Genomic DNA, 12,560 nt, shown 5'->3' on the forward strand with positions numbered 1-12,560 from the left:
AAAAATTTGTCCTATGGGTTACCCACTTTTTGGTTGGTAACATTGGGCTCCAACTCGGGGACATTTGCTCACTGTAGAGCGCATGATTCATGTACTCGAACGAGGAGTGCGTGAGAACTCCAGCTATCCCCGAGCCTTCGTAGACCCATTTCTTTTATGCTCAAACCAACTTGTTGATAGCAAATGTGTTGGGTGTTGATCATTACCCTTGTGATATAGGATTAGATAAAATAAAAAATAAAACATCAACTAACAATGTCTCTCTAGCATGCGAACACATCAACATGAATGATGATAAAAATAGGGTGCACACACACTACACAAATGCAATGCAACCATCTAAATCAGAATATGTATAGGGTTCCACTAAATAAGGTGAGATGCTTTTCTTCTTACATGAATAATGATAAAAGTAGGATGCACACACACTACACAAATGCAATGCAACCATCTAAATGAGAATACGTATAGGGTTCCACTAAATAAGGTGAGATGCTTTTCTTCTTACAAGGGAGGACAAAGGCTCACATATGTATCGGGTTCCACTAAATAAGGTAAGATGCTTTTCTTCTTACAAGTGAGGATAAAGGCGCACCATCAAGGTTGGTTATGTAAAAGTAACCTACCTCTACTTTGTCGTGGACCTGAAAAGGATATGGGTGAGGATAAAGGCGCACCATCAAGGTTGGTTATGTAAAAGTAACCTACCTCTACTTTGTCGTGGACCTGAAAAGGATATGGGTTATCATCAGCAAGGACGTCTGGAGTTTAAGATAAGTTTATGCTAGTTCTAAATTCTTAGGGGAGATGGTAATTGGTTAAATTCCTTTTCCTAGGATCTAAAAGAATTTTCAAGGAATTATTTAATAATTAAAATTAAAAACGATTTTCAAGAAAGTCCCAGTTAGCAGTAAAATTACAGAGACATGGTGAAATAGCCATCCATCAAATTTGCTAATCAGTGTACGAATTGGAGTCCAGAAATTTGGGATTATGATCAACAGATATTTACAAGTCTCACCTCTTAGAAATTTGTACGATTTTTAAATGAATCTGTATAATTGAATATAGTATATACAAACGCTCTTTTCTCCTCAGGAAAATGATTATGAGAATATTATGTGGAGGGAGAGGATTCAAGGTTGTCAAGTCCACTTTCCCTCGGCATGAAACAAGATTTGATTGAAATAATTAAGAGGAGAAGGAACAAAAATTGGCTTAGTGGATGATCAAGGCCGTATACAAGCCCTGGACATTGTCTGGCTTGTGTTTATGTCGTGAAGGTGTATACAAAATGTTCCTTGGGCAAGGAAATATGTGTAAAAAAGCTCTAGAAAGCGCTATCAGTCAATACAGCCAAGTAATTAAGATAATAATGATAAATTAGATAAATGGATCTTATTCAACGTCTTGTTTATGCTGGTTTTCTCTTTTTGATTGAGATTTTCACCGTAAGCTGCAAATTATAACATATACAAGGGCAATGCGTCGGAGCGCTGCTTCTATTATAAGTTTTGTTTGATACTAATCTCGATTTCACCCTTGATAGAGATACAGTTCAAGATCTATTCAATGTGATGGGGGCATTATTTGCTGCTGTCTTGTTCGTTGGAGTCAATAATGCATCCTCAGTACAGCCAGTAGTTTCTGTAGAAAGAACCGTCTATTATCGGGAGAAGGCAACTGGAATGTATGCTGCCTTTCCATATGCATTGGCTCAGGTATGTCAGATCATCAAATGTTACCTGATAGCACTTTGCCTCTTTCCTGTATAGTTTGCGTGATTTCCGATTGGGTGGTACTGATACATAAAGCTGGTTTTGTTGAAATAAACAGGGTCTGGTAGAAGTTCCATATATCTTAGTGCAAACGTTGATATATGGCACTATTACATATTTTATGATCAATTTTGAAAATACAGCAGGTATATATCATATATACACCATATGATCTGAATTGTTATAGTCAATATTTGCATGTACGATGCCAGTTTCAAACATATGAATCAGGCTTAACAGATTGTGAACAATAAATTTTTAATTACAAATTCAAAGACGGATTGTTTTGAAATATTCTTTTGTTTGTTACAGGAAAATTTTTCCTTTACCTGCTGTTCATGTTCCTGACCTTTACCTACTGTACATTTTATGGAATGATGGCTATTGGACTGACACCTTCTCAGCAGCTAGCAGCTGTAGTGTCATCTGCCTTTTATTCAATATGGAATCTTTTAGCAGGCTTTCTTATCCCCAAACCTGTAAGTCTGCCTTTTTTCCATTTTACAAGATTTTGTAGTTTTTCCCTTCGGTGGTATAGATGGTGAATATGGTTTTATTGCACAATGTCTTTTACCTTCTATTACTGCAATTTATATTTGATATATTGATGTCTTCATCATTCTTCCATATGCAGAAAATTCCTGGATGGTGGATTTGGTTTTATTATATATGTCCTTTTGCCTGGACACTCAATGGAATTATTTCCTCTCAGCTAGGAGATGTGGACTCAGAATTAAATGATGCAAACTTCCATGGATCTGTAAAGGACTTCATCAAATCATACTTGGGCTATCACCACGATCAGATAGGAATGTGCGTAGGGATTTTGGTTGCATTCAGTGCACTGTTTTTCGGTGTCTTTGCCGTCTCTATAAAAGTCCTGAATTTCCAGAGACGTTGATTGTGTGCCCAGACCGATTATTCTTTTGTTACTTTATGTTCACTCTGTCATTGCTGACTATTGAAAGTGGAGATTCTTGCAGAAGAATAGTGCAACTACCTGCAGTCTCTCATGCCAGAGGTGCACGTTGGAGAGTCCGTTTTTTTCCATTTTAAGACATTTCCAAAATATAGAATATTTTATATTGTTTTATTGATGCTCTGTTTCTGATTCTGTATCTTATATGCTAAAAACAGATCACCAAATTATTTACAGGTTTAGGATAGGAATACAAACTGATAAGAATGTTAGTAGGTTGAAGGAACAATTTTTTTTTTTGGTGGGGTAATAAAAACCCAAAGTCTCATTTTATTAAATATTTGTGATTTTACGTGGATATGATAAAGAAACTGAAATAAAGTGTTCGTTGTCCTGTTAACTTTGCTATGCACATTTTATTTTGCTTGTTTTTTTATTTCTTGCATTTGGCTATGTTTTAGATCTATTTTATATTCAGCTATTCTATTCGAGTATTATATTATTGGTTTTGAGCTATTTTTTTAGTTTTCTACATGGTATTAGAGCCAGGGTTGGCTCGAGGTTGTATATGAGGCTTTGGCCAATTGTGAGCCAGGGTTGGCTCGAGGTTGTATATGAGGCTTTGACCAATTGTGACTTAAAGGGGGCCTTGGAATCCACACTTGTCATAAGGGGGCGTGTAATTGAATAGTAGAGGAATCCTTTGGGCAGGGGCAAGTCCTAGGTTAGTGTTATCACCCCAAGAAACTCTCCTAGGTTGTATCTCAGAGATGATCGGGAACATTACAAACTCAACAAAATATTGGAAAAATGGTGGATGAATGAAAAAATTGTTGCATATTCAAGCCAGATAACCACTTCTACTGTGCTTAACCCTAGACATGGGTGAACACCCCCAGACTACAAGGCTTTAGACCACCAATTACTCACAGTTTTAAAGAAAATGTGAAGATGGAGAATACTGATCACACCAGCAGATGCACAGGGCCCTGTGATGGCCAGCTGCAACCAGTAAAGAGGTCTGTAAATCTATTTCCTAATGCACAGACAGGATGACAGCTCTCTGGCATTAAAACAACAGAAACCCGCATACACATTCAATAATACTAATTAGATTCTAACACAGAGGTGGGATGACAGCACCTCTAATGTTAAACCTCAAGAGCAAATGAAAAGTGCATAACAGGCATAGCCTGGAACAAAGAAGAAGTGGAAAGTGAGCAATTAACAACAAAAGAAGCTTGCATTAGCTGAAAATGAAGACCAGACGCTGCAGGTATCACAGTAGTTACAGTCTCTAGAAGTTGAACCTTACGTCAAAATAACATTCATCAACCATCAACTTTCTGTCTTCTGGATATATATAGAGGTTGATTACAAAAACACTCTCCTGAGTTACATGAGAAGGGGTCATAATGGACCACCTATTCTCAGATATGGGGCTCTGCTACAATCTGTTGGTTTTAATGGACAAATTTGATCTTTTCTGATACTCTGTTGTCCTTCCTGAGCAGGTGGAATGTTGACTGAAAGAAACCCATAACTGATAAATGCTTTAACTGCTCGAGGCTGTCTTGTTTCCTTCTCGGCCATGCTCTTGGTTAATTGCGGTTGTTGAAGCTTTATTACGCAGGGTACAGGTAGCTGGCCTCCTTCCTTCCCCGGCAGCAGAGAGCAGTCGGGAGTGATACAGGCAGTATGGTGGGAGCAGGCCGAACAGAAGAACCAATCTAAGCCGTCAGATCGCACAGATTAACAGTGGAGATCGCTAGATGAGGAGTATCGGGAGGCAAGGCAGAAGAGAGTTGTGAGCCGTCGGGTCGAGTGCACGGACGACAGAGATCCATCGGCGGAAGAGAAGCGGGAATGAACGGAAGTGGACAGATGAGGGTCGTCAGATCAGGGCGCGGTGGATCTGACGGTCATCGCATGAAAAAGATGTGCGGACGATATTGAGCGAGGAAAGGCGGTTTCACGGGCGGGCGGTATTCCCCGCACCGCTTATCGGATGTGGGGGTTTCCGTATAACCCCTCGTAGTCCAATAAGATCATGATGCATGGCAGACGAAAACCACCGCCCCCGCGGGCTAACATGTGCGTAGGTTACACGATCGGGGTTTGCGACAACCGTTAGATTTCGCGATGAACGCGATCAACGACGGGGAAGTGAACGATGCTTAGCGTGCGAGAAAAAGGTGGCAAAGGGTTATGGAGGGGTGGGTCACATGGGCGCGGGCTCATAAGTTTAGCACTCGGGGCTTAAAGAAAAGGGGCTATGCAGAGTTTATAAGGATAAAACAAAGGCAACGGGGTAAAGGAATTAAGCGGGGAATAGGGAAAGGCGACGGATGAAGAGGTTTATGAACGAATCAGAGATAGCGAAGGTTAAGAGGGTGTGAGGAAACCAAAGGAGAAGGAGGAGAATGACTGCTGCAAGCTCCCTTCCCGGAACAATACTAGCCATCAGTGCGGAATTTGACCTTTAAGCATTGAAGTTTATAACAGAGCTAACATTGGCTTCTTCTGGGGATGAGATCCTCCCTGTGAGGTCTCAAGAACCTGCAGACCAATGCCTTCATACAAAACCAGCTTAAAAACATTGCCTAGTATCCATTGGGCATGGAGTCAAATTAAGTCTACACTAAAACCTGTAAAGAAAATGCTTACAATCATTAAGGCCTGAGGACCTTAAACAACCTAAATATTCAAAAATTGGCCAACTGATGGGCCACCAAAATTGTTGCCTGTCAGCCGGTTCATCATAGATCAGTAAAACTGGATTAATTTGATCCTTTACCTCAAAAAGTCTAAGACATTTAAGCTTAATAGGTAAATATGGATCAAATTTCATCTCCCTTCTGTGTATTCTTCTCATTGGATGTTCTTCATGGGAGCCTCTGTACATCTGCTGAATACCCATGTCTGCTGTGTACTTGACTGTATCATCTCTAGTCTGCACAACTAATATGAATGATGAACCATTGTTTTCTTGTGCAGGGGACACATAGACATCATCTGCTCCTTTATTTTTCTTAGAACAGTACTCATCCAAGGAGGAGTTCCAAGACTGTGCATCCTCTTCCTCTGTCATCTAATAGGCTGCCCCTTCATTCTGTGTGGAGGCCATTTGAGCAGGTTTCAGAATACCAAGATGGAGATGATCAGTTTCAGCCTTGATCATTGAATTTTGTTCTGTCTCAGTGTTCAGGGGGCAACTTTGAGGGATTTTCGCTTGAGCAGATAGAGGGACAAAAGATGATGGGGAGCTTTCCTCTCCCTCTTTGATTACTGGGTCGGGGATGATAACAGGCTGGCTAATTTGTAGATCTGCATAGCCATGTGAAGATGAGCTGGCTTCGGGCACAAATTCTTTGAGGAAGGTAGGACCTGCTGCTGGCTGCTTCTGCTGATCAGCTTGTTGTTCTGCAGTTACAACAAACTCATAAGCAGTACCTCTGGCTAAGGCTTCTTCATAGGTAGCTCTGGTTAGGAAAGGAGCACCTTCCAAACCATGGACCTCCTCCTCATCATGATGCTCATTTTCCATGACTATATTCTGTAAAAGGGTCTTCACCCCTTTATCTTCGTTTGTAACTCTGTTTCTTTGCAAAATCTGCAAATGGTCATGTGTTCCTCTATAAGGATTTGGAGTTGGTAGAGAAAAGGAATAATGAGCTTCTGCCTCCTGATAATACTGCTCAGCTTTTAGTTTGGAAACTTCAGAGGCCAAAAACTCAATCATCCTAGCTAATTCATCGATTTCAGGGTCTGAGGATGATGAGGACTCTCCTCCTTGTCTTCTCCTCTCGGCATCACCTTCAAGTCTCTCTGCAGCAATGATGTTTGCTTCTATCTCAAAGGTTGCGTTTTGTAAATCAGCCAAAGAAGCACACCTCCTTTCTCTTAACAGCAGGCAGAACTGAGAATCAAAGGCATTGGCATAGGTAATCATAGCAGAAGTAGGGGTAGGCTTTACTTCAGTTGGCATTCTGTTGTACATATGATTGAATCTGATGTTGAAATCAGACAGCAGCTCACCATCTTCTCTATGCAAGTTCCCAAATTCATCATGATAGAAGAGCAGATCTTTATTATTCCCCCAGTGCTTTAGGAAAACATCATCTAGGGCCTCAATGTCTGTAAGAGACCTAGGGGGTAATTCTCTAAACCATTTTTTAGCTTCCCCCTCTAGGCTTTGGACAAAAACCCTCATCCAGACATCCTCTTCTTTGATATCCAGATTATCAGCATAGCTATAAAAGGCCTCTAAATGCTCTTCAGTGGTTACTCCTTTTGCACCAGTAAACTTTGGCATGAATTCTTGATAATCTCCTGCAGGCATGGAATTGAAAGGGACAGAAAAGACGAGAGGTCCATACCTAGCAGCAACTATTCTTTCTATTTTTTTAAGAGCTTGCTGGCCTGCCATGACTGAGGTACGTGGAAGGATACTGGTAGACTGAGTGGAATGGATCAATGAAAATAATGACAGAAACAGAGGAATATGATAGACAACATGGAAAACTTTTTTCTTTGAGTTAGAATCCGAAAGGGAAATGAATGACTAAGGAGCTAAATGAATCTCTGAAGGTGACATTCACTAACAGAGATACATGGAACTTTTAAGTCTTACCTGATCTTGGTGCTCCTTATTGCGATATTTTCTTCTGCTGAACGATCTTCTCAAGATCAGGCACTAGTTCCGCCAGTGATTTCTGAAGATATCTCTGAACATACCTCACAAACTGAGCCAGAACTGCAATGTGGAGTCACCAAAGCTTGGTCTTCCTCCAGTGGAGTCGCCAAATAGATGATTACAACTAGAAAATGTGCCCAAACCCTGTCTATCATCAAAACTTGGAACTGTGTCGTTTTCCTAGGGAAGCTGAGCTTCAATCTCCTCTCCTCGGCAATGGCGCCAATTAATGTTATCACCCCAAGAAACTCTCCTAGGTTGTATCTTAGAGATGCTTGGGAACATTACAAACTCAAAAAAATGTTGGAAAAATGGTGGATGAATAAAAGAAATGCTGCATATTCAAGCAAGATAACCACTTCTACTGTGCTTAACCCCAGACATGGGTGAACAACCCCAGACTACAAGGCTTTAGACCACCAATTACTCACAGTTTTAAAGAAAATGTGAAGATGGAGAATACTGATCACACCAGCAGATGCACAAGACCCTGTGATGGCCAGCTGCAACCAGTAAAGAGGTCTGTAAATCTATTTCCTAATGCATAGACAGGATGACAGATCTCTAGCATTAAAACAACAGAAACCTGCATACACATTCAATAATACTAACTAGATTCTAACACAGAGGTGGGATGACAGCCCCTCTAATGTTAAACCTCAAGAGCAAATGAAAAGTGCATAATAGGCACAACCTAGAACAAAGAAGAAGTGGAAAGTGAGCAATTAACAGCAAAAGAAGCTTGCATTAGCTGAAAATGAAAACCAGACGCTACAGGTATCACAGTATTTATAGTCTCCAGAAGTTGAACCTTACATTAAAATAACATTCATCAACCATCGACTTTCTGTCTTTTGGATATATATAGAGGTTGATTACAAAAACACTCTGCTGAGTTACACGAGAAGGGGTCATAATGGACCACCTAACACATTAATTCTCAGATATGGGGCTCTGCTACAATCTGCTGGTTTTAATGGACAAATTTGATATTTTCTGATACTCTGCTGTCCTTCCTAAGCAGGTGGAATGTTGACTGAAAGAAACCCATACCTGATAAATGCTTTAACTGCTCGAGGCTGTCCTGTTTCTTTCTCGGCCATGCTGTTGGTTAATTGCAGTTGTTGAAGCGTTATTATGCAGGGTACAGGTAGCTGGCCTCCTTCCTTCTCCGGCAGCAGAGAGCAGTCGGGAGTGATATAGGTAGTATGGCAGGAGCAGGCCGAACAGAAGAACCAATCTCAGCCGTCGGATCGCACAGATTAACGGTGGAGATCGCTAGATGAGGAGTATCGGCAGGCAAGGTGGAAGAGAGCTACGAGCCATCGGATCGAGTGCACGAACGACAGAGATCCATTGGCGGAAGAGAAGCGGGAATGAACGAAAGCGGACAGACGAGGGCTGTCAGATCAGGGCGCAGTGGATTCGACGGTCATCGCATGAGAAAGACGCGCGGACGATATCGGGCGAGGAAAGGTGGTTTTGCGGGAGGGCGGTATTCCCCGCACCGCTTATCGGATGAGGGCGGTTTCCATATAACCCCTCGCAATCCAATAAGATCACGACGTGTGGCGGACGAAAACCACCCCCCGGGCTAACGTGTGCGCAGGTTACACGATTGGGGTTTGCGACAACTGTTGGATTTCGCGATGAACGCAATCAACGGCAGGGAAGTGAACGATGCTTAGCGCGCGAGAAAAAGGCGGCAAAGGGTTATGGAGGGGTGGGTCACATGGGCGCGGACTCATAAGTTTAGCACCCGAGGCTTAAAGAAAAGGGGCTATGCAGAGTTTATAAGGATAAAACAAAGGCAGTGGGGTAAAGGAATTAAGAGGGGAATAGGGAAAGGCGACGGATGAAGAGGTTTATGAACGAATCAGAGACAACGAAGGTTAAGAGGGTGTGAGGAAACCGAAGGAGGAGGAGGAGAATGACTACTGCAAGCTCCCTTTCCGGCACAATACCAGCCATCAGTTCGGAATTTGACCTTTAAGCGCTGAAGTTTATAGCAGAGCTAACAGTTAGATTTTTAGCTTGTTCAGTTTTCAACATGGTATTAGAGTTGAAGGTCCAATTTCAAAAATTCTTAGACCTTAGATTCTTTGATCAAATCATGAGCAACAAAGTAAAGATTCTTCTAATAGTTTGAAGCATGGGAGTTGGTAACAATTGCGGCAGAATAATTTTAGAGGCCATGGAAGGCAAGGAGAAGATGATGTAGGGTCAAGGTAAAATCATCAATTGGGAGGCTAGAGATGGAAAGCTCTTGCCTGCATAATTTTAAATTTGAGTGATATAATGATTTTACAAGTTGTGGATCTACTCCAAAGGAACCTTGGGATTGTTCGATTGACAGGTATCAATCATAAATTATAAGAACTACATGATATCTAGAAAGGAAATTTTGTTATATGAAAATGCAAGAAATATAAAGTATGGGGAAGCTTTATATCAACCAATTCGGGATGCAATTAACATGTGGATCAAATGTTTTAGATGATAATATTTAATGACCCTTTGCAAGATTTTCATAGATCTCAAGAAGTTAATGTATTGGGAACGTAGTTTTTGATTTATTTTACAAAATTAACCCTCTTACTAATCCAAGAAGTAAAAAGGGAAAATGAAGAATTCGATCAAGAAACCTAGGCAAATCTACCTTTAAGAGGAGGCAAAGGTAGAGAAAAGAAGGAAGTTGAAGATAGTACTTCCCAACAATAGTAGAAACCAAGTACCCATTAAAATTAGCCAGGGCACAAAGGAGAAAGAAAAAAGGGTGTGTTTTCACTATGGAGTTAAAAGGACATTATTAGAAAGAATACCCAAAATGTGTTGCAGTTTAGAAGAAGTTTGAAAAATTTAGGCAACATATGTACAACTACAAGATACACAAATTGAAGCTCTTCAAATTGCTTGTACTTGGATTTAGGGTTTACTCAACATATAACATCTGAAAGGAGCAGATTTGTTAAACATAATGGAATTCTGGATATATATGTTATCCTCGGAGATGACAACAATTATGCTATATTGCAGTAGGGAATTGTCTCGCTAAATATGCTTGATTGTGCACATAAAAAGATTTGTAATATATTATGCCCCTGTTGGTAACAAATGTTGGGCTGTTGGTACAATTTAATGCCAATCAATGTATTCTCAAGAATGATGATGTCATGATTATTTCCAATTCCAAAAGTGTAAGGGAGGGTAATTTGTATGAGTTGTACAAAAGGTGCCAAAAACAATATTGGGAGTTGCAGATGATAAAGTCACTTGGCATCAGATTTGAAAACATCATGTCGTGAGAATATTATCAAGGGCATGGAAAATAATATATCAGGAAAAATATTAGAGAAATTTAAAATATAAAAATATTCATTTTTTTAAAACATTTAATAAAGCAACATCAAATGTAATGCATTTCCACATAATTATGAAAAGAGAATTGATGCATAAGATGTTTAGTGATATATAGTGAAATAACACTAATGTCCGAACTCTTGAGTCCTGATTATACAACTTCAAAATGTCATCAAAAGTAGATTAAAGGTATCTCATAATCATGAGTAATGTTAGGCCAGATAGTAACTCCTCAAAGCAAAATTGATTCATATCTTATTCCTTCAGGTTGGTCTTCATTATATATATGAGGGAGAGACTCTTCACTTCATCTCCCGATGACTGTTCATATTACTTATTATTTATTTACATTATATTTACCTAATCCTGATGATTAGGTGTCAACATTCCCCCCCTTAATCTGAAGGGATGTTGGTGAGTCCAAGCATCATTTTGAATCGTTCAAGCTTTTATCTTCCAAGCACTTTGGTGAAGATGTCTGCAATTTTCTCATTAGTGGAACAATGACAGAGATGGATTGTTTTGGCCTCAACATGATGTCGAATCAGATGATATTTAATATTGATGTGCTTTTTTCGATCATGGAACTTTGGGTTCTTGGCCAACTTTATTGCAGAGATATTGTCAATCATGAGTGGAGTTGATTGTACTTGTTTTAACTACAAATCTTCAAGAATTTTCCTGAGCCACACAATTTCTTTTGTTGCTTCAGCTGTTGCCACGTATTCTGCTTTTGTTGTGGAATCTGTTGGAACTGATTGTTTGCGTGATCTCCAGGAGACAGTTCTTGATCCAAGACTCATAACATATCTTGAAGTAGATACCCTAGTTTCTTTGTCTCCATCGAAGTCTGAATCAGAGTATCCAATCAAGCTAACATTGTCCCCCTGTGTATACTTGATTCCAAAGTCTTGAGTTCCCTTCAAATACCTTAGAACTCTTTTTGCAGCAGACCAATGCCCCTCACAAGGCTTTTGCATAAACCTGGAGAGGATTCCAACAACGAACGAAATGTCTAGTCTGGTAGTAGTTAGGTAGTTGAGACTTCCTACAAGCTGTCTATACTTTGTTGCATCTTCAAATTCTTTTTCTTCAATAGATGTGAGCTTTAAGTTTTATTCCATTGGAGTAGTAAGAGGATTGCATTCTGTCATGCCAAACCTATTCAACAGATTTCCAATGTACTTCTTTTGAGAAAGAAATATGGACTTCGGATGTTGGGTTACTTCAATACCAAGATAGTAACGAACATAGCCCAAATCAATCATTTCAAAACTTTTCCCCAATTCCTTTTTTATGGATGCAATGTAGCTTTCATTGTTTCCTGTCATCAAAAGATCATCTACATATACCATAAGATATACAACTGTTTTTCTAACTTTCTTGACAAATAAAGTTGCATCATCAAGATCATAATGTTTGAAATTGAGTTTCAGAAGATGCTCAGTTAGTTTTTTCATACCAGGCTCGCGGTGCTTGTTTGAGGCCATACAAGGACTTCACAAGTTTGCATACTTTATGTTCAAGTCCTTTCACAGCAAATCCTTAAGGCTGGGACATAAAAACATTCTCTTTTAGATCTCCATTCAAGAAAGCAGTTTTTACATCCATTTGATGGACTTTCCAACCGTTTTGAGCTGCTAGGGCAAAGAGTATCCAGATGGTAGCCCATTTTGCTGTGGGAGAAAAAGTCTCCTCATAATCGACCCCGTCTTTCTGTGTAAAACCTTTTGCCACAAGCCTAGCTTTGTTCTTGTCAAGTGAGCCATCAACTTTATACTTGTTCTTGTAGACCCACTTGCAGCCA

At 40.0% G+C, this 12,560-nt stretch overlaps 1 protein-coding gene across 1 annotated transcript in view; it reads left to right on the forward strand.

Annotated features, from left to right (window-relative positions):
- Positions 1-2,931, forward strand: part of ABCG31 (pleiotropic drug resistance 3) — a 92,010-nt gene extending 89,079 nt beyond the window's left edge. The window contains exons 18-21 of the mRNA XM_089411271.1: positions 1,550-1,721; positions 1,837-1,924; positions 2,091-2,257; positions 2,413-2,931. Coding sequence (XP_089267397.1) covers positions 1,550-1,721; positions 1,837-1,924; positions 2,091-2,257; positions 2,413-2,679 — 694 coding nt within the window. The 3' untranslated portion in view covers positions 2,680-2,931. The remainder of the gene's footprint in view (positions 1-1,549; positions 1,722-1,836; positions 1,925-2,090; positions 2,258-2,412) is intronic.
- The last annotated feature ends 9,629 nt before the right edge of the window (positions 2,932-12,560 follow it).

Source organism: Pinus tabuliformis, chromosome 3_1, assembly GCF_031772625.1.
Source record: "Pinus tabuliformis cultivar Carrire ecotype Pingquan chromosome 3_1, CPIR1, whole genome shotgun sequence".
NCBI lineage: Eukaryota > Viridiplantae > Streptophyta > Pinopsida > Pinales > Pinaceae > Pinus > Pinus tabuliformis.